This window comes from Anoplopoma fimbria, chromosome 13, assembly GCF_027596085.1.
Source record: "Anoplopoma fimbria isolate UVic2021 breed Golden Eagle Sablefish chromosome 13, Afim_UVic_2022, whole genome shotgun sequence".
Classification (NCBI taxonomy): Eukaryota; Metazoa; Chordata; class Actinopteri; order Perciformes; family Anoplopomatidae; genus Anoplopoma; species Anoplopoma fimbria.
The window spans coordinates 17394779-17416924 of NC_072461.1; the positions used below are offsets into that span (position 1 = coordinate 17394779).

General features: G+C 40.7%; 2 protein-coding genes across 2 annotated transcripts; one reads left to right on the forward strand and one right to left on the reverse strand.

Moving 5' to 3' along the window:
• Positions 1-5219: 5219 nt before the first annotated feature.
• adamts13 (ADAM metallopeptidase with thrombospondin type 1 motif, 13) lies at positions 5220-16833 on the forward strand. The gene is made up of 29 exons (XM_054610516.1): positions 5220-5377; positions 5670-5724; positions 5857-5990; positions 7350-7433; positions 7618-7742; positions 7832-7978; positions 8618-8752; positions 9047-9197; positions 9293-9397; positions 9627-9778; positions 9918-9981; positions 10293-10419; positions 10513-10661; positions 10770-10890; positions 11004-11084; positions 11172-11353; positions 11539-11695; positions 12142-12271; positions 12439-12618; positions 12739-12937; positions 13016-13118; positions 13197-13326; positions 13487-13669; positions 13752-13956; positions 14549-14819; positions 14902-15045; positions 15142-15321; positions 15849-16024; positions 16123-16833. Exons 1-29 carry the CDS (start codon positions 5300-5302, stop codon positions 16276-16278), a joined length of 4104 nt encoding a protein of 1367 aa, XP_054466491.1. The 5' UTR covers positions 5220-5299; the 3' UTR covers positions 16279-16833.
• On the reverse strand, positions 16833-22017 carry zgc:154046 (Carnitine O-acetyltransferase-like). Its single transcript, XM_054610518.1, has 14 exons — positions 21872-22017; positions 20503-20772; positions 20235-20353; positions 19708-19761; positions 19421-19586; positions 19109-19283; positions 18763-18941; positions 18570-18670; positions 18365-18484; positions 18150-18272; positions 17532-17667; positions 17390-17452; positions 17155-17292; positions 16833-17049 (listed from the first exon to the last, which is right to left on the reverse strand). Exons 1-14 carry the CDS (start codon positions 21896-21898, stop codon positions 16834-16836), a joined length of 1887 nt encoding a protein of 628 aa, XP_054466493.1. The 5' UTR covers positions 21899-22017; the 3' UTR covers position 16833.
• Between the last annotated feature and the right edge of the window lie 129 nt (positions 22018-22146).

Here is a 22146-nt window from a genome sequence, read left to right on the forward strand (position 1 = left end):
ATTAGTAAGTAGGAGCTGGGATTCACAAATAAATAGCTCCTTTTGTGTGTCTCATTATGTTAAGACTTGAGGTATTATTCTACATAGCAAATCACTTATCTTATTTGACAAATTGGCCTTTATTATTAGGTTATGGGGCAATGGCTGTATGGATGTGAATGGCTTGATGTCCAGGGCTGCCCCCTCTTTGAAGATTAGTCAACCAATTGGTCTTTTTGGCCTTTTGTTGGCTAAGATCTCTTTAATTGATCATTTGTTATGCTTTATTTCAATCTGGATGACTGATTTCCAAGAAATTTAGGAGCACGTCTCTGGTAAACACAAGATTCAAAGTGGTACCTCTGTGTGATTCTTGGTGGAGAAACCCATCTTTACAGATCTGTGGATTAAATCAATTAGTTCACACAATCGTATAAGTGTTAGTCGACTAAGGTTGAGGACAGCGGATTCATGTCAAAACTAAAAACAATGAATTCTTGTGTTCATAGGGCCTTAGGTATACTGATTGTAGACTTCACATGTTTTCTTTCATTTTTTTATTAGCAAAGAAGCAGCTATTAAAGGGATTATGTTACAATGTAGCGTTTGGGGACTCTCACAAGAGATCTTAAAATAGAAATTGATGCAGCACAAGCCAAGATATCCTGAATTGTAGTCCTTAGTAAGGGTCAACTCCAAAAACACACTACAATTCCCATAATGCAACACAATTGTCTGCACTTAAACCCTGACTGTGTTCAAAATTCCACACTGACTGCCTACTGAATACTGCCTTGTGAATTAACAATTAAAAATGCCATTACCAGCAGGTTGTTCACACTGAAGAAAAACTCAAACAATACATCTTCTCTACATCACATGACCGAATCATCTGAAGGTCTGAGCTGCTGTTAAACGAAAGTCGTTCATCACAATTGTAAATTAAAATGACCACTTCCACTCAATTCAATATTTTCCAGTATAATTTGAAGGCAAATTAAAATTATTGAATATTTTAGTGTTGAATACGTTTATCCCATTGTTAATCGTTTTAAAAAGGTAATTGACAGTCTTGAGGAGTGGCAATGCAATTAGGAGCGGTTGATTATCTCTAGTAAGCTGATGTCTCACACTCAGAAATTCTTGTTAATATAGAACATCTGGTAATTTCTCACGTACACAATATCATGTTAGTATACAATTTAAAACAGTTACAACCAGTTTGTAAAATTCCCAGGTCTTTCCAACTCAACCCACAAGGTCTTAACACAGACTCTCCATTAAAAAAATTGCAGTATTTAGATAACCCTGATGACATCATTATCTCCACATGATGGCATCACAGGGGTCATTTTCTCAGCTCCCATTAGAGCTACAAAATACATTCTTCAACTGGCCTCACAGGCTGAGTTGTACTCTACAGTACAATTAAACTGATGTGTAAGATTTAAGAGTGTTATGCAGTTTAAGTTATTTCAGAGTTTTATTGGAAGGTATTTTTTATTTTTTTTAAATCTATCAGGCATCTTTCAAGTCCAAGACTAAAAGAGAAGTCTGAAAAGCTTTAGAGTGGGATATCAAACTGAGAGAGCATAGCAGGTAATTCAGGTTGGGTTTATCTAAACATAGTCTGCTATAATTACTGATTTGGAGAGCACAAGGCCAGCTGAGAAACATTGCAGCATGGGAATGAGAAAAAATGATTTCAGATTTACTACCGCATCTGCTAAAGGAGAAGGAAAGTAATTCAGATTGGTTCCAAGCAAAAGATGAATGTTCTGCACTCTTCACAGGTATTGATTGCTCATTAGGCTACATGAAGAACATAAGGACAAGTCATTTTCCCAATTTATCACATTGGTTGCTCATGCTTTTCACTCATGTTACTTGTGCTTGTCCAAACTTTGCAATCAGACCTTTTCATGTGCAGCTTATTAAAATTCTGGTCCCATTAGCTGCATGCCGACAGATGTTCAGTAATAGCATTTGTCCACTAATAACTGTTACACTATCATTCTGCAGCCCGCAGGAGCTCTCTGCCCTGTCAAGGGAGGGTTGGATCGAAATGTACTGTAGGCTGTGTGGCTTGGCCATCTTAGTATTCAGTGCCCTTCCCTGCAGTCCCTTATTACAGTCAACTGCAGTTACAGGAGTCTCATAGGAATAGAGAGAACTTCTGGACTATACTTTTGTCCTGGTTTATGCTTTTAGATGCTTGTTTAAGAAAGGAGATGCACTTATGACTTCTGGTGACTAGTAGTTCTCTTGAATACCTATGTTGAATACACTTATTGTAAGTCGCTTTGGACTCTTTTAGGAACATTAGTTTATCTTTAATAGCAGCTCTGTGGGTTGGTGTCAAAGACAGTGGGTAAACTGACCTAAACTGAGATTACTCACTTTAGTTTAGCATCAAACATTATGTATTAATATGGACTATATTTGTGTCATCTAACAAATAAACTATGTCACTTCTGAGGGGGTTTTCAAAGTGCTGTTTTCTAAGTTTTTGCTTACAGCTTTATCACTGATAAATGCAACATATTTCAGTTTCTAGAGACCAAAAGATCCACATTTGCAACATGTCAAAGTTGCCATTAATTCCGATTCTTTTTAGTTTAGTATCTAACCGCCATATACATTAGAAAGTGTGGATTTTCCACTGCAGAGAATCACAAACAGATTTCTCTTTTTACTCTCCTGTCATTCAAATGCAAATTACAAAATAACTTTCCCCTTAAACAATTCAATTTAACTACCAGGAGGTATCATTAAATCATAATCAGTACACGGGCATCCAAAATGCCCCTGCAGCGTCTTTGCATCACCATTATATGCTGACATGTGCTAAAACAGCTGGGGGACTACTGGGCGGAAACCACTGCCTTGAAAATATCTGTATATTTTGTTGTGCCACTGAGTTTTAGCAACTTAGGTATTACATTACAGGCCGGAAAGTCAACAACTCAGGGCTGACAACATACCATCAACACAATATTTGTCTTCATTAGCAGCAAAAACACAAGAAGGTAGTAAAAACTCCATCAGCAGGAGGAAGAAGTATTTGTGAGTTTACTGGTTTTCTTATATTACAACCTGAAGACAGAGACACTCATACATAAACAAAGCAAGATAACGAGAGAAACATCCATATGTTAGAAAAACGGATGTTATGACCATTTGGTGGTGATATTTTTATGTGTGGCTGTAACTTTTATTCAACACCTGATCCATCACTCTGGCAGTTTTATAAATAGTCACATACCTAACAGAAATGCAGCTTCAATGAGTCAGACATGAAAGGTGAGCTAGATTTAACCAAGACAATGATATGTTGCACGATAAGAAAAAGCAAGAGATTTGATTATTTTATCACCCAGTCTGTCCCTCTGTGTTTAGAAAGCACGATGTCTATGCAGCTACTAAAATGATCATGTTTAATACTTTTATTTCATACCAGTTAAGTTCTAGCACAATGCTTTTCCTCAATACATTATCTGAACAAAAAGAGTTTAGATGATGGGCTGTCATAAAGAGGCAGGTGAACATTTATAGTTTTTGCACACATGAATCATTTACAACAGTGTGACAGATGGAGGGATGACAAAGGGCAGAAGATGAACAAGAATCCTTTTATGTTCAATCCAGAGCCACTCTGCTTAAATGCATCCCAAAATGAAACACTGAGACAATGGGCTCCACAATAAAAAAATGTAGTTTGCCTGATGTCTATGTAAAAGGTTTTAAAAAAGTAAACTTTGAAGGTTTTAAAGAATATTAATTATAGATTTCGACAATAAAGTAAGTATAGTAAAAAACAGAAAGGCTGACAAAAATGTGGCCTTATCTAACAAAGTAACTGTGAGCATCGGTTTTATACAATTAACTTAATTTCATGGGCAACTTCCTCATTCTTCAATAACCACAACAGAACAACACTTTCCCCGAGGCGTCATCTGTTGTACCCACTTGAGTATCCCATATGGTTAGATATATATAATTTAGGACCATAAATATACAATCCCTGCCCTCCTCTGAACAGACATGGGTAATGAGGATCCAACAACACTCATCGCAGTCTGTTGTGCTCGATAAATTCAGCAGAACATTGAGGTTTAAGTGGAGCAGCGATGCTGGTGTAATGCCTGTGACACCCAGCTGTTAGCTCAGAATGACAACATGCAGATATGTGGCAGACTAATGGCAGATGGGGCTTGAATCCTAGCTTTATGGAGATAAACTATCCAGGCTCAGGAAGGAAGGGGATGGAGAGGAGCAGAAGGAGAAGAGGGGACGGACGGACACTTGTTATAGTATGTTGAAACAACATTGGATTTATTTGTCCTGAAGGTGTAAAACATTCTGGTTATTTCTGCGCATTTATAATCGTAGCAGGGGGAAAATGTGTTCAAGCTGTGTTAGAAGTAGGAAGAAATCTGTAGGGCCCATTCTTTTCAGTATTTGTCATCATCGAAAGCAAATAAAGAGGTAAAGTATAATGATATATTTAAAATGACTTCCTGGTCAACAAGTTATTAAAATAAAATCTGTACTAATTGTTTAATCCAGAGGGAATAGTCCATCATCTGGCCCAGATTAAGGAATACATGGGAAAATATTTTAGCCATGACCCAATGGATAAAGATGGTAAATTTAAGCTTTATTGTTTACACTATGAATCTTATGTCTTCAAAATAAAGAAACAAACTTTAGACAAGGGAGTTGTGTCTGCCATGGACATAAGGGATGTTATTAACACTCTTGTGGAGGAGTCTGTGTGCTTCTGTTACCTCCCAGTTTCTTATATGGTCCAACCACAGGATCATGTCTGCCCTCTAATGGCTTACACAGGAAACTACGCACAACAGTATTTATATAATTGGGATTATTTCAGCAGTGATTGCAGCTGTGAAAGAACTAAATATATATAGGGCTTGAATCCAAAGGGTGTATTTTGGTTACAAAATAAAGCATGCAGCAGCCATCGCTGAGTATCTCTTATCATCAAAACATGTTAAACATTAAAACATGTGACAGATTGTAATAGTTTGAATTGTTTAACTGCGAAATACAGGAATATACACATTAGTTATAGTACAAAAAAAATGAAACCCAACCAATGAGATCTGTCTTCTTGGTCCCAAAGTTAGAAAACAAACTAGCAAATGACGTATGCCACCCATCAACTTTGTCCCTACTGTTTACATAAACGTGTGTTACTCATACCCTCATAGCTGGGCTCTGTCCTGCTGAAGAGGAGGATCACATTTTGTCCTGGTGTTAAAACAGAGCAGGTAGACGCACAGGAAGAGGGGGAAACATGATTTTTACGACTGTGCTCTGTCTGCTGTTACTGCGGCCTGGCTTCGCCGCTCTAATGAGTTCTCCATTGGAAGAGGTAGGTGGAAAGCTGCGGGTGAACAGGAGCACTGTGGTTAGTGATTCCACTGCTCGGGACTTCTGCAAAGTACATTGAACTCTTCAACTTTAAACTGTTTATCATCCTGTGAAAGCCCACGACCAGCTGTCATAACTGGATTTACATGGCAGTCACTGAAAAAAACAAAAGCTCTAAAATAGATTTGTGTTTTCATTCAGAGTTTGGGCAACAGATCCAAATTTGGTTACACAGGTTTAAAGCTGTAGTTTCTAAAGAAGCTTAAAAAACAAACGTTTGTGATCTCTTATAGCATTTTCATCACTCCCCCAGTCAAAGAGACATAGTTTCATCTCCGGATGCCTCAGGTATGTGTCTCTATGGCTGAACTGTAAAATGGTTTTAAGACTTACACATAATGCAATGAATGTGTTCACTCTGTGATGGTGTAAGTATTGGTGTCTGTCCATACTGTGTGTTTTTCTTCTCCTTGTTCACAGGGAACAGGCGGCTGCGTCGCTGGGCTCTGATGCCTGATATCACACATCTGGAGCTGCTGGTGGTGGTCGGGCCTGATGTCCAGCAGGTCCACAAGCAGGACACAGAACGATACATCCTCACCAACCTCAACATTGTAAGACTGAGCACAACAGCCTCTACTTTCTATCTATAGACATTTATGTGCCTTAAATACATGTATGGGTAAATGTACTGGAACCACAGCAGGAAAGAGGACCAGAATGTTTTACTCAAGTAACTTGTGTAAAATGTACTGACGTAAAAAGGGAGAATAAACAGTAAAACTTACTAGAAGGTTTATGTTACTGCCTCACATTTTCTAAAAAGGGAAGGGGAAAATATTTTATTAATATAGTAATATCTTACCTTTTTAATCAAAAAATGTATTTAGTCTACAGAATTAAGTGCATTAACATGTCACCTTGTAGCTTACACATAAGACCAGAGCTCCTCTATCTCAACCAATGAGATATTCCTTTTTATATAGAAGCCACTGTGCAGCTTATACAACTGATTATCAATTACATAACCAGAAAAGAGCACAGAACAACTAATACAAATGGTGGCGCAACAAGCAATAGGCCTATTAGGCTACACATCCATGGGCCACATACACTAAATAAGATGGCACTTCTTATAGAATTAACAGCAGAATCAAAGCAGTAAAAATAAAGAATGGAAACACCACTGCGCCATGCAGCCACAAACACACGTATTGAAGCAATAAATAAAAGTGTGTTTTTTACACAAAATGCACACAAAGCTAAAACTGTCGCTCTGAGTACTTACCTGGTTGAATGGCATTTGAGAATCTTGTGCACCGCTAAATCCTCCACAATCTGCTCCATGTTCAGTGTCTCTGCTCGTTTATTCTCAATCCATAATATACAGACTGCCCTCCTTAAAGTTTATCAACATTTTTGAGTTTATAAAAACACATCAGGGATTAACAGTCGTAAACAGCAATACGTCTTTACACCTTACTGAAGGAAAAAGTTCATCAGTGGATCCACCATGTGCATGTAAGCATTAAGCATTTTATCCAGAACCAGCATGCACCTGTTGCTCAGGTATAAATTGGGTGTGTTTGATTTGGGTCAGGCATACTTGCTGGGTGGAGCAATGGATTAATTAAAATAGATACATAAAATAGATGCAACCATTTTTGAAGTTTATTTCAACCATGCCAATGTATACACCTTAACCCATAATGACATAATTAGGCCTATTGATCATGTCATTATAATTGTTTAAAAGTTGCCTTGCTTCGCATGATTGCGATTGCAAACCTAAACCAACAGTATTTACACCACCGCTAGGCTGAATTAAGATCAATGAATAAATGATGGAGAGAAAAATCAGTTCAGGTGTTGAAATGTTTCAATAACCAGATGTTTAGAGTGCACTGCAATACTATAGTCCCATTACACTCTGAACATCCTGCTTAAATACTGTGCATTCAATTTCCACCCAGGCCTCAGAGCTGTTGAGAGACATGGCCCTGGGCGCCAATATGAGGGTGCACCTGGTCCGCATGATCATCCTGTCAGAGCCAGAGGTAACTAAGTTCATAACTGAGCAGATTTCAGAAGTAGTATAGCTACATATAGCAACAACATGTGTAACATTCATGTTTTCAAGACTGACTTTAAGTCTGAGCAATGGTAAAATGACCTTAAATTCAGTGTCTTTCTGTTATATTATCAGTCACCTTTCTTTTGTTATTGTGGTCACTCTTCTAGCCAGAGATCCAAATGTCTCCCAACATCACCTCCTCTCTCAGAAGTTTGTGTGACTGGGGCCGAAGGATAAACCCCTCAAACGATACTGACCCACTACACGCTGATCTCCTGTTATACATTACACGGTGTGTTACATGGAGCTGGCTGTATTGCGAGTAGATGTTCTTTTGATATTTTGTGAAACCCATGTTTTATGTCTATCCATCACTAACAGGTACGACCTGGTGTTGCCCAACGGGAACAATCAGGTCAGGGGTGTAGCGCAGCTGGGAGGGGCTTGCTCCAGTGAATGGAGCTGTGTGATCACGGAGGACACGGGCTTTGACCTGGGGATCACCATCACTCATGAGATTGGCCACAGGTAAAGCAGAGTCACACACATGATCATCGGTGAATTATTTATAATATCTATTTTAAGTTTACATCACAACTATTAACCATATTAGGTTACACTTTCTTTTAAAGGTCTATAATTTCAAAAATAATTTCCAAGAAGTTTCCTAGAAGGAAGTATGTAAATTGGCACTAATTATAGGTTTTTAAAAAAAAGAGGCAGTATTAATTTGGTACACTTTTAATTAATTAATTCAAAATAATGCTGCCTTAACTTGGTCAGACTTTAAATCAGTTCACAGCAAGTTAGGTAAACATGCAACAATGTAAATTTGACCACAGTCAAGCATACAAATAAACATTTATGTCCAATAATACATATACAATGAATTAATGTTTTTTTTAGAGTTTCCTTAGTTGACATTTCTATTTTCCTTATAATTAGTATACTAGATAATAAAGATGTGTTCTAATTAAGTATAAGGAAATTACGGATCTATAAAAAGATGTCATTGCACTGTTCAATTCCATGCATCTTTATTAAAAGAATATAGTGAATCACTTTGATTCCTCCACTGTAGATCAGTTATAGTACTGGACCGTGAATGGCAGACACTTTTAATTTACGATAAAGTAAATTCAACATTTTACATTTTCTTTCACCCAGTTTTGGAATCAACCATGACGGAGTAGGAAACACGTGCAGCAGGAGTGGGTTCATGATGGCCTCTGACGGAGGCTACAACAGTGTGGATCTCACCTGGTCTCCCTGCAGCAGACAGCAGCTGCTCACATTCTTCAGGTGGGCCAACCAGTTCAGAGCAGCTGTGCTTGGAAATGCCTCTCATTCATCATGCGGACCTGGGACTGTTGAAAGGGCATTTCATTTATTATCATCATATTTTAACATCAGGTTGTTTTAACTGATTGCATTGTCATAGTTTCATAAATATTTGCCTTTGATTTGAAATGAATTCAAACTTTACTACATCTTAATTATAGGAACTCTGAGTTTGATATACTGTAAGTAGTTAAGATACTAATCTGCCATCATCTGGACATGATAATGAGATGTCACCTGTACTTATGTTCCCAGTGAGGGTAAAGCTGAGTGTGTAAAGGACCTGCCTGTACTTGGAGGCTCCCTACAAGACTGGAAGCCTGGTCTATACTACGGAGTTGATGACCAGTGCCGCATAGCTTTTGGTAGCACTGCAAGAGCCTGCTCTTTCACCAACCCTGACCTGGTTAGTCACCTGTAATAGCAGTTTGATACCACCAGGTGGCATTTCACATCAAAAAATACACATTTTTAGTCATTTTTGTTCTTCTTTTCCATCAGCCAGCTTGTCGTGTCCTGTCCTGTCACATTAACCCTGATGATAACAGCTCCTGCAAACGTCTCCTTGTTCCACTGCTGGACGGGACAGAGTGTGCACCTAATCAGGTACTGCTCCACTCCACTATGTCTTATACTATTGCACTGTGTTCACTGTTTACTGTTACACACCAATCAATCACTTAGCCAGAATCTGCAAAAACAGCTTCTGATCTGATTTTCTTAGTTAGATTAGTGAGTCATTTTGGTGCAATTATTCATCCATTGAACCATTGAGATTTTTTACGAGAAGTAGGCCCAAGCATGTTTGTTCATGAGATGTGTTCATCTCCTCCAGTGGTGTCTGAAGGGGCGTTGTGTGTCTTTAGATGAGCTCAGCTCTTCTGTGGTGGTTCATGGCTCTTGGTCCAACTGGTCTGGGTTTTCCCACTGCTCACGGACATGTGGTGGGGGAGTCACCAGCCGCACACGGAAATGCAATAACCCAAGGTAACAAATGTGATGCAAGCATCAGTCATAATCAGAGCTGAAGATTCTGTGTACTTGTACTTTATGTGATATTGATGTTTTAAAGTGAACAGCTTATAAATGACTTTCTGAAAATGTATCATGTCTAATTTTTTTTCAGACCTGCTTTTGGAGGGAATGATTGTGAGGGATCGGATATTGAGGCTGAACTTTGTCACCAGCAGGTAGTTCTGATTATTTACATTGGGCCTCCATACAGTAGGTCAGTACTATTTACTCAGTGCATCACTGTACTCGGAATCCTCCCACTGTTTATTGATCTTTTAATAGCAGTTTACAGCCTGTGCCCCCATAACAAGCCTCCTAAAGTACTGATGGGACAACTTGGAGAAATAGAGGCAAAGAAGTTATTAAGCTTCGGGCAAAGTGAACCCTGAATACCTCTATAGTGGTTTGGGAGTTGATGGTGCAAACAGAAACCCTCATCAAGGCAGAAAACATGCTTTTTTTTTTCTTACCACATATGTTGTTGCAGCCTTGTGAGCTCACCCAGCTGGATTTCATGGCAGAGCAGTGTTCCGACACAGACCGCCACCCCCTCTACCTGCGACCAAACACTGCCTCCTTCTACACCTGGATCCCTGCTATAGGCTTTGCAAAAGGTGGGCCTAAGATATATATTTTTGCGTATGTAAAGAAACAAAACCTTATTCTCTAACATTCGTTTTTCTGTGAACTGTTCTCATCATAACCAGGGAATGAGCAGTGCAGATATTTGTGCCAGTCAAAAGGAGAGAACTTCATAGTGAGTCGTGGCTCTCAGTTTGTGGACGGGACTCGCTGTGAGTCAGAGAGCCCGCCTCCCTTTGGCTCCACAGCTGCTTGTCTAAGAGGGAAATGCCAGGTAAAGAAGACTGAGTAGATGACAAAGCAAAAGCAATCTTACTCTTTCACACACTATTTTCACAGTCAGTCTAACAGCTTTTTAAATGCTCTGTTTGTCTCTGATCAGCTGTTTGGCTGTGATGGTATGCTGCACTCTGGGAAAGTGAGGGATGTGTGCGGGGTGTGTGGTGGAGATGAATCTTCCTGCACTTTGACCTCTGACTCCTACACTGGCGGCCAGGCCAGAGGTAGCAAACAACAGTGTATAGATAATGAACACATTCACAGATGATTTGACAACTATTTTGATAATCGATTACTCATTTAAGTAAGACTTTTATCTTATTTCTTTTTGTTTCAGATTATACAACTTTCCTGTCTCTGCCTGTGAATGCCACGCAGGTTCATATTGTCAACAGGGCACCTCTCTTCACTCACATGGGTGAGCATCATCACTTTACAAGAGATTTCTACAACAGGATTAACAGGTACTAAAACGTGGAGTTGTTTTTGCCGTTTATGTCCCCAGCTGTAATGGTGGGGGATCGGTACATTGTGTCGGGGACGGGCAGCATGGCACTGACTACGACCCACCCCTCCCCACTGGATGATAACCGCCTAGAGTACCACCTCCACCTGACCCCTGACCTTTTGCCCGAGATGGAGGAGCTGCTGCTGCCAGGACCTCTGTCAGAAGAAATAAACATACAGGTCGGGAGAGAAAAACATTTATTTTGAAAAAGGAATAGATTCATTCAAGAAGCAGACTTTATTCAACATTCGAAAACTGAAAAATGTTACTTTCTCATGTTACGTCTTTAAACAACGTCAACGATACTTGCGGGAATAAAATGGGAAAAACTGTGTGTTTAACATCTGATTAATTCTCTTTGAAGGTCTATCGCAAATATGGTAAAGAATATGGAGAGAAAACTAATCCAAATATTAGCTACCACTTCTATGTACCTATCAGAAACAGTGACTTGACAGACATCTCACCTAATGGAAAATGGGCTGTCTTCACAACACCCTGCTCTGTCTCCTGTGGATCAGGTAACCAACTGTTAATGACGAGTCATATTGAAAAGCACCAAAAGAAAACCAGCATAATGATGATAGATGTCATTATAAATTCACAGGCTGATTGCACATTATAATCTTCGCTCTCTTGTTTTAGGAGCCAATGGGTTTTTACAAAAGAGACAAGACATTTGTATAATGTGCAGCAATTTGACCTTTTTGAGCGAGCTTTCATCCCACACTTACAGTGTCTGTCTATTATAAGGACAGACAATGTTGAATATGCCAAATTAATTTGCCATTGTTCTGATCGCACGTGTTTTCAGAAGCAAATACCATAAAATGTCAACTGAACTGATTAACTAAATGCTCACATACAGTACAACAAATGCAATAATATGAAACATTTTGGGTTTAAAATCCACACCCTAACCCTAATGTTCATTAAATATTTCTTCCTTTCTACACTTACTAAACAGGTGTACAGAAGCAGGTATATGTCTGTGTCAATGAAGACACCAACAACCATTTGGAGGAACACTATTGTGAAACAACTCCTCCACCCGTACCGCTCCACACAACCTGTCAGCTGTCCCTCTGTCCCCCCAGGTTTGGCTCATACTCAACACTGTGTTATTTCCTTTTGTACCTACACACACACACACACACACACACACACACACACACACACACACACACACACACACACACACACACACACACACACACACAACTCAGCTCACATTGTTACACATTAATAATTTACTGTTTTACAGATGGGATACAGGGACATTTGGGTCTTGTAGTGCCTCCTGTGGTGGAGGAGAGAGAGTGCGTCCTGTAAGATGTGTTCAAGTACATGGAGCCGACGTGGTAAAGGTTTCAGATTCTGAATGCCCACCTGAAAGTGCTCCAGATACTGTTGAAAAATGTAACCTGCAACACTGTCCTGCAAGGTATGAAGTCTACACTGCACTGTTGATCACCATTATTATGTTGCTCATCACAGAGTATGAAGGCTTTCAGGTGTTTTTTTGTGTTCTTTTTAAGAGAAATCTATTTATGTGTGTTTACAGATGGCGAGTGTCAGAGCCAGGGGAGTGTTCAGCAGTGTGTGGGCCAGGAGAAGCGAAACGCGTCGTGTCATGTGTCTGGCCAGAAAATGGTCAAGATGTTGAAGTGGATCAAAGCGTTTGTTCTTTGCAGAACAAACCGACTGATTCTGTGCCCTGTGTGGTAGATGTTTGTCCCATTGGATGGCAATCTAAGGGAGAGGTAAAGTAGAAAATGACTCAAATCTCTCTCTTAATTCAAAAGGTGAAGGGTGTCTAAACATTATCTTTTCTTGACCAGGACCAGCCCGTGCTCAGGTCAGGTGTGTCGCCACGCTCTAAACAGGCTCCTGTGTATGTCTGGAGTCCTGTTATCAGCCAGTGCTCAAAGACCTGTGGCAATGGTAAGTGAAACATCTACTCACCTTCACTCAGAAACAGCCTCATCAGATAAGGTCAACTAAAACATGATGGATGTGTAGGAACCCGGCAGGTGTGGTTCTCCTGTGTGGACCACCAGACCATACTCCAGGTGATGGACATCCACTGCGATGCTTCTACCAAACCTCCTCCTCAGTCTGAGGCCTGCAACACATCTCCCTGCCCCCGCATGTGAGACATTGTACTTGACATCCACATGCAGTATTTATGTATAATATAATGCAATACTTCTCATATTTGTCTTCAGTATGTAGTCTGCTGTGTATTTTGTAAAAATAAATGATGTTGTTTAAAAGAGGGACAGCAGCAAATTATTTTTTGTAACAACCAGGTGGCGCTCTAAGCAAGGAGTCTGCAGTGTAACGTGTGGAGGAGGGGTGGCCAACAGGGTGCTGTACTGTGCTGTGGAAACAGAAGAAGAGGAGGAGGAGGAGGTGGTGGAGGATTCAGAGTGCAGTGAGTTTCTCAAACCCACAGCAGTGGTTTCATGTAACGACCACAGCTGCCCAGCAAGGTGAATCACACACTAAACACACACGGCTGAAATAAAAAAAATGTGCAAAGGCAAAATTATTTAAATACTGTTATTCATCCAGGTGGAAGGTGTTCAGTGCATCGCCCTGCTCAGCGTCCTGTGATTTGGGGGTAGCTCAGAGGACTGTGTCTTGTGTCCAATTCGTTCACAGCAAGGAGAGTGTGGTGCCGGAGGAAAGCTGCCATGCAGCTGTGAGACCAGCCACCACAGTGCCCTGCCTGGTGCAGATCTGCACCTTTAGATGGGAGGTGAAACCATGGAGCCAGGTACATGGACTTGATTATGAAAACTAGATTAGACTAAAGAGGAAAAAATCAGTTGACAGAAAATGAATGTGCAACCTCTTTGATAACGTATTAATCATCTAAATAATTTTCCAGCAGAAATCAGAATCTGCTTTGTAAAGACATGTTATACAGAAATGATTATCTTCATATTAATCAACATAGAAAATTATCACTTGTTGCAGCCCTGCTTAAGATAGAGAATTAATAGAAGATAAGAACAAAGACAAATGAGTGTCACTCACATTCATTATTATTTAATTATTCAATTTGTGCATCTTATTACTGTATTCAATATTGATTCAATGTGCCAGACTTTTCAAATGAGTTTGCTCTTAAACTGTATTACCATACAATGATATATACCAAATTATTTTCATATTTTATGGAAATAACTCATAACCAATTGCTATCTGGAATCGTCAAAAATTTTAAAAACATCTAAATCTTAAAATCTGTGCATATGCATTAAAAATGGAAAACATGAATAGCTGCCTATTAGAGATTTACTTGCAAACACATTGTTATGGCCCTTTAAGAGCAATTTCTTTATTGTGATATCTTGCTAATCCAGTGTTCAGTACCGTGTGGATACGGGATCCAGTCCAGAGCCGTGTCCTGCATGGGCCCCTCTAAGCCGGAGCCCCTCAGCCCTCTGTTTTGTATGCACATGCCGAAACCCATAACCATCCAGGGCTGCTATTTGGGCGGCTGCGTTCTGCCCACCTCAGATGTCACCACCAAAGTTACACCACAGCACCCATCGGACCATCTCTCTCCAAGTCCAACAGAGCAAACCGCCGTTCCACAGGCCACAACAACCACCATCCCAACACTTGAACCCAGTCAGTACACATAAACTACCCATTCTCATTGAGCGCTGAAGGCAGCTGCAGGAGTATCATTACAGTGTCTGCTTTTGACCAGGTGCATGTGGACAGCTACTCCTGGAAGAATCAGGCACGGTGGATTTGAAAGACGTGACTGGCCGCTGCACAGTATCCATAGGTCGACCCCTTGATGAGATCATTCACATTAAAGTGCAAAATGGCTCTTTGAACTGCAGAAAAAGTATGTTTTATCTAATATATAAAAGGATGATATATTTTATGTTGTGACTATTACAGCTGGATAAACACCTGTCTTCCTGTGAATGTGCTTTTTCAGAGGAGTATGTTGCATTTTTTGACCGACTGGTATTTGTGAGGAGGTGCGAGCAGGTAGTCGGTAGTGAACTGACAACCAGAACCAACGTCCTGCTGGTGCGCCAAAAACTGCTCACCCCCGGGAACGGGGTTGTGTTTACCTACAATTCACAGAAAAACACGAAGAAGAGCCACCATCAGGGTAAGAGTTCTTGTGTGTTCGTAACTATTTTTTTTTTTGCTATCCTAAAGGCTGAAATTTCCTTTATCTGAAAAGATCGGAAGAAAGGAGGCTTTACTTGCTTTTTGAAAAGGTTGAGGCTATAAGTCAATTGAGCCCAATGTTGCCATATAAGGGTTCAAAGCTATAATTAGAGAGATGTACGCAATATTTTGACCACTTGCACAGTCTACTGCAATCCAATACAAATATGCAATAAATACAGTGAATAGTAAAATGTCGTCGTAACAATAAAATACTGCTGCAAATGTTGTATTGTATTGGTTTTATTGTGTCCTCTCACCTCCCCTATGCATTTTAAAGTGTCCACCTTTTAGTACTTTTAACTGGCAAAAAATGACTTGAATCAGCACCTGACACAGTCTCAACACAAAATTACATCTTGGAGCTTCTCAAATTGAATACTCATTCACTGTCCATTGCATTTGACTTCATAGGTGTTCATAAAATCTCGTTGAGTTAAAATGTACTATGGCTTTGCCCAACAGATTGTGACATTCAGCTGTTTTCCCCGACTGGTGTCTTTGAGAATCCAACAACGTCCAACACCAACCACACCTGTCGAGTGCTCATCAACGCCCCTCCATCAGTCAAGATTAGTATCCAAGCGCTACACATAGGATTAGTATTCAACGCCACCAACTCCCACTCTACATACATTATGGTGCGGACATGTTTTGTTTGCTATTGTTTCATTATCGTTTGTTTTTATGTTATAGTATAATAACCACTGCACTATTTTGTCTTGTGTTACCCGCCCAGATCCGGGACATGGATGTCTTAAAGACCAATGTGTTTAAAGGCGGACAGCTGTTTCAGTGGCACTCCTCTGGAAATATGGCTGAGATTGAATTTCATGGAGACTACATGCATGCCAAAGGAAGCTTCAGAGCTGAATATTCATTTATGCGTCTTTGATACTCAATATTACCCATTTGAGGAGTTTTGATGATGTACATTCAGTATTTCTTTAGTTTAAGATGCTCATATTTTTTTAAACAGACATTAACTTCTATTCTGTTAGTGGGAACACTTAAAAAAAAAAGATCCTTTTGTTTTGGTTTCATTCCTATGTGTTAATTATTTTGACTCAAAATAAATAATAATAAAAAGTCAAGCAAGGCCAGTACTATTTTGTAGACTGCACCAGGGACTTGTTAAGTATAATTCAAGAAAAACTATTATACTATTACAATCAACAAATTATGTTAATGTAATGTTTAGATATAACACAATATATTAAAATGTATAATTTCCATTGTAAAGAATTGCATCTCAACACAAAGGCAGTCACGCATTGCACTTCCCACAACCCTTATGATAACAGGTTCCCCCTCAGCTCCGCCACACTCGGTACATTGTGCGTCTGTGTCAGCGTGGCATCCTGCCAGCGACTCCGCCGCACCGGTTCAGTTCCAGCTCCCGCACAGCCCCTATGGGACAAAAGCGCCATGCCAGGCTTCCAGTGTGGGATCACTGCTCGGCTGTAGCTGTGTCTTCCAGGAGAGCTCTCATGTCCAACAGAGCATCCTCCACAGCCTGGGCAAACTTGGCCGCGTTCGTCTCGTCACAGCTGTTGAAGGCCGTGATGGCGATGTTGATGTGCTCATCCATGGGATTGTAACACACTCCATAGCCATCTGGCACCATCGGACCGAAGCACATCACACAGTCTGTCTTGGAGCCAACCTGGACACGGAGACGAGAAAGATGAGGGCAAGCAAACAAATATGACAACAAACAATAATTTGCTCAGTAATAATAGACTGTTGATATTCTTAGGTACAGATGTACCTGGCTGGTGGAGAGATTATAATGCTGAGCCACAGCAAACGAGGTATCCATGAATATTTCAGGCATGGAAGTCAGTTCATCAATACTCAGCATCTTCAGTCCGAGGAGGTGTCGGTCTATGGCTTGTCCATGAATTGCCTGAAATAGAGTTGAATGTGAATGTGTAGAGCTGTCATTAATCAGAAGGTGTTTTAAAGAACTATGATTATTTGTCTTGATAAACTCCAACTCTCACATTGTACGTGTTCTCCTTATGTGTCTGAACGGCCGCCTGCAGCAGCGCCAGCCTCTCTTTGTTCTGTGGACGGGAATCTCTGTTCAGTCAGGCAGCTTTTTATTGAATACATTTACTGGGATTTCTAGTATGTTAACAGTACCTGTTTAGCTGGGTCTTGCATTGCCTGGACGAAGTTAAACGATTCTGTAGTAGTTGAACGAATTGCATCTGTTCGCCCTAGTTTGAACATTCGTAACGATGCGCTCTCATAGGTAGAGCAGCAAACATCATACATCCTGGAATTCCAAAACACACAGAGACACAGAATATATGATGTAATACAGTTAAAGGGGACTTATCATGCTCATTTTCAAGTTCATACCTGTATTTTGGGAGAATATTAGAACATGATTATATGCTTTAATGATAAGAAAAATACATTATTTGTCTCATACTGCCTGTCTGAATATACCTGTAAGGTAAGCCCAGTCTGTTCTGATTGGCTTGAGAGAAAAATATGGTGTTAAAGTTATTTCTCAGGCCGAGGGTGGAAATACTCAGATGTGAGTCAGTGTATTCTAATGAGCGTGCAATGAAGCCAAATCTTAATGACTTGTTGAATCACATGTTTTTTGCTGGTTAGTAGCCACACCAGATATCCAACTATGTGTGCGCACAAGCACTGAAAAAGTGAGATTTTTTTATGATAAATCCCCTTAATTTCCATTTCGAGCAACATTTGAAAAGGTTTCAGCAACTATGAAAAGGGATTTATTACCTGAAGTAGGCCAGTTGAAGAGCCATTTGCACAAATGCATCTGGACTCAGCTTATGTTGTCGTGGCGTTTTTTTTCCAAAGTGAGAAAACATAAGCACCTTCACATCTAAGTCATGAACCATTCTGATGAAACAAAGAAAAGAGTAAGTTAAACAAAATGACTGACATCAAAGATGAGACAATAATAATAATAATCATAACTGCACTTTACATACATGTTCATATTTTGTTTGGCGTTCTCAATGTCCCTCTTGACCTCAGGTGTGATGTTAAAACGCAGTTTCAGAGGCATGGACAGGGGAACCATAGGAGTGCGAACTATTTCAGTTCTCGACCTGTTGAGAATATATTTAACATTTAGTCCATTTCAGATCATTGAAAAAACGGCCAACACTCACCTAAAAATTGAAAGAAACTCACATGTATCTAACAACGAAATCGATGAGAAACACAATGGGTGGACCCTCAGCAGGTGCATGTTCATACACTAGTCCGCTTGTGCCGTCTTCACCAATAATGAACTGAGGACGATTGACAAGCACATTCAAATTCTCTACCATTGCCACAGTGCAGTTGATCATTTTGAATGTTAAGTCACTTGTCTCACACTCACCTGTAATGTCTTGTCGAACCAGCGGTTGCCGCTGTTCCAGCGAGCTCCTCCTCCATGCAGCATCTGGGCAGCCACACGGCTCTGATACAGCTCGTCTGACACACGTGGCATCGGGGCATCCAGACAGACTGTGAAGATGCTTTTCTGGATGGCTCGGACTGACTCCTTATTTGTTTTATCTGAGGAGGAATATAACCGCCTTTTAGATCAAATATATTTAAAACACATTTCCTCTTAAATACTCACCTAGATTGTTTGAATTGAGTTATTTCAAATAAGATAATAAATCTATTGATACACAGCGTTTTGACACCGGCTCTTGAAGATTTTTGTCTGCTCTGCTCACCCTTAATCAGATTGTTATAGGCTTTTCCCCAGGTGTTGCGGTGCTGTGACGTGAGGATGCCAATGGGCTCCTTGTTAGTCTGCAAAGAGGAGTTCCAGATCTTCTCCAACTGCATGTAAATCTGGTCCACGGTCAGCGGGGTGCCATCGCTGTGGTACACATCCAAGACAAAGAACTGGGAGGGGGGGGTTGGAGAGCAGGTCAGGTTAATTCAGCTATAGATCCTGTATTTCTTTAGCCACTGGACCAGTGATAATGACACTACAAAATGAGTTACAAGAAGGATAAGAACAGCAGTGCCATCCAGAGTACCTGGAAGTTGTGGACCACGGTGATGTGAGTGAGAGGTGATTTCCCGCTGGTGTGATTAACAACAGTGTCTCTCTTTGGACCAGGGATACGACAGGAGGACAGGATCTGGTAATACTGGTCCATACACAGCGGCTTCCCACTGAGGTACTCTATAGGCAGGGTGTCGCTATAACAACAACGCCTCATATTATACATCTGCAGTTTTGTAAAGCAGCTGAAAGTCATGGCGTTAGTGAGCTCTCTGTTACAGACGTCTGATATTTGCAGTAGTTTCAGGAAAAACTCACGTGTCAATCATTTTTTTAAACTCCAAAACTCCTGCAATCAGCTTGGCAGAAAACCTGCACAGAAAATGTCAAATGTGTTATTGATAAACATGTGGTGATTATGAACATCAATTATCAGTAGTTAGCTCTGAATGGAGACATTTACAAGTAAATGTCATTCTGTATGACCTACTAGTGTCACTGGCTGATAAACTGTGAGCCTACTGTACCTGGCTCATCTTAAACTCTGCCATTGGCTTCCCTGTAGTATTTCTCTTCGGGGCCAGCATGTCCATGACATATCCCACAGGTCACAGTAGACAAAGACAGCTGAGCAATGCTATGAGCGGCTAAAGGGCTTTAAATAGCCAGCATGAGGAGGGAGCCCTGCACAAAGGTCGGCTTGAAACTCCAGTTTCATATGAGCTTGTTTATACTTTACTTCAACACAATGTAAATCATCTTTGGAAACAACTACGTGAGTGTGCTTGTTTATAAAGACAAACAGCTTTGTTGCTGTGTTTTTACAGTGGATCCTGGTTTCTCACCTCATCTGCCCTTGTCGATCGTGGAAGTGCATGCGGGGCAGGACGACCCCAGGGCTGGTGTAGACCGCCACCGGCATACGGCAGTCTAGATAGGCTGACTGCATCCACCATTCTGACAACTAAAAAAGCAGTAGTCAGAAAGCCGGATATAATATGCATCTTTATAGTTTCCCATTGCTTGTTTTAGACTACAGTCTTAAAGGCAGGGCTACAAACATCCAGATGTCTAACACAACATATATTCAGCTAAAAACATCCGGATATCTACCCAGTTATCTGTCTTTTCTGCCCGTCGCTCAAGTCGTTTCTGCAGCCTTTCCCCAACACCACCTGTGAGGAACTCCTTCACCAGCTCCCGGGTGTGTTCCAGCTCCTCCTCGCTGACGATGGGCTCCAGAGCAGCCAGGTATCGCTCACATGTCTGCTTCAAGGGCGGCACAGGCCGCTTCGGTAAACCCTCCTGGTGCACCAGGGACCTCTCTGGGATCTGTGTTACTGGTCTGACCAGGCGACATGGCTTCACCATGCTGGGCCGCAGCTGGAAGACATGGTCATAATGAGCAAAAACTGTCCTCTTTCATCTTCCATTATTGTCGAAACTACTCTTTGGTCAAATATTTCAACTGACCACATGGTCGTCCTGTAGACTTGCTGCCTTGATATAAGAGTCAAAGTGTGAAGTGATAATCTGTCTAGTTGAACCAGAAGATTAATTGGACTAAAGCGCTCACTGATGCTGCCTCACAAAACCAGGTGTAAACATGTTGTAAAATATGAAGCGCATACAATTAAAGCCTTTTCAGTGACTCAATGGTTTCAAGTAAGAACAGGATAAAGTGTTGTAAACAACTAATACTCTTAATTACTTTCAAAAGGCAATATACTTTACAGTGAGGGGGTATAAACTGTGAAAACTGACACCAAAACAACTGCAAGACAGCCAAACTATTTGTTTGGACCCGTTGGTGTCAGCTCTGCCAGGTTATAAATAGAAGGTTTGACACAGTTGAACCTTTGGAATGGTGGCTAAAACAAACGCACGAGAGCAGGACGCACAGGCCCATCCGTTACCAATAGATATGTATAAATGGATGCTTATAGCTTGAGTAACAGTGGGAATAATTATATCAACAATTCACATTAATGGGCATCGTTTTCATTTGGGCCATGACTCGTACAAACAGAACTTCCGGTGGACGCTTTCAAAATAAAAGCGCTATGAACACCGAACATCATGCAACAACAAAGACTATAAAAGAGAGGGGCAATGCTAAAAGGGGACTGTGTCGCGAATAAACTCTTTATTATAGTACGCCACAAGTCAATGTAACGTAATCAGCTCACGTTAAGCGAGGCTAATGATATGCATGACGCTATAATGTATATATAATGCACAATGCGGCTCAGATAACTAAATTACGCTTTAAATCGACACTATATTACAACAAATATCGCAGCAGACAAATCGAGAGTAAACAGCGGTGAAACACGTGTTATATTTGAACTCTAATATTGTCACATTGTAGCTTGTTTGCAGCAGCCCCACCCCCCTGATGCCGTAACACGTAAGGTTACTGAGCGTGTTGATACGCACTTCAAATACATGTAAGGTAAAAAAAAAAACACAATAGACTCACCGCGGCCTTGACAAAAACACCCAACATCGTGTCAGACAGCTACGCGTTAAAGTCTTTGGCTGTCCTGGGAGTTTGGACGGGGAGACCCTCGGGCAGTCATGTCTCAAGGACAAGCTCTGTGTGTGTCTCCTCAGTGATCCGCCCCCCTCAGACCCGCCGAGCAGAGACAACAGCGAGCGCTCCTCTAAAAGTCCTGTTTGGTTTTTCTCCAAGTTGGAGTTAGGTGCATGCGTGCCTGCAGTTTCAGAAATGTGCAGTCGTAATAAGCTGCCCTA

Bases quoted from the DNA above. Each gene is read 5' to 3' on its own strand.
- adamts13 (XM_054610516.1), top strand. From the start codon at position 5,300: ATGATTTTTACGACTGTGCTCTGTCTGCTGTTACTGCGGCCTGGCTTC. The intron at 11,354-11,538 runs GTCGGGAGAGAA...TTCTCTTTGAAG, and splicing joins CAGAAGAAATAAACATACAG to GTCTATCGCAAATATGGTAA. The intron at 13,957-14,548 runs GTACATGGACTT...TTGCTAATCCAG, and splicing joins AGGTGAAACCATGGAGCCAG to TGTTCAGTACCGTGTGGATA.
- zgc:154046 (XM_054610518.1), bottom strand. From the start codon at position 21,898: ATGTTGGGTGTTTTTGTCAAGGCCGCG. The intron at 17,293-17,389 runs GTGAGAGTTGGA...ACTCTATTTCAG, and splicing joins ATAAGGAGAACACGTACAAT to GCAATTCATGGACAAGCCAT. The intron at 17,050-17,154 runs GTACATCTGTAC...CTCCGTGTCCAG, and splicing joins ATAATCTCTCCACCAGCCAG to GTTGGCTCCAAGACAGACTG.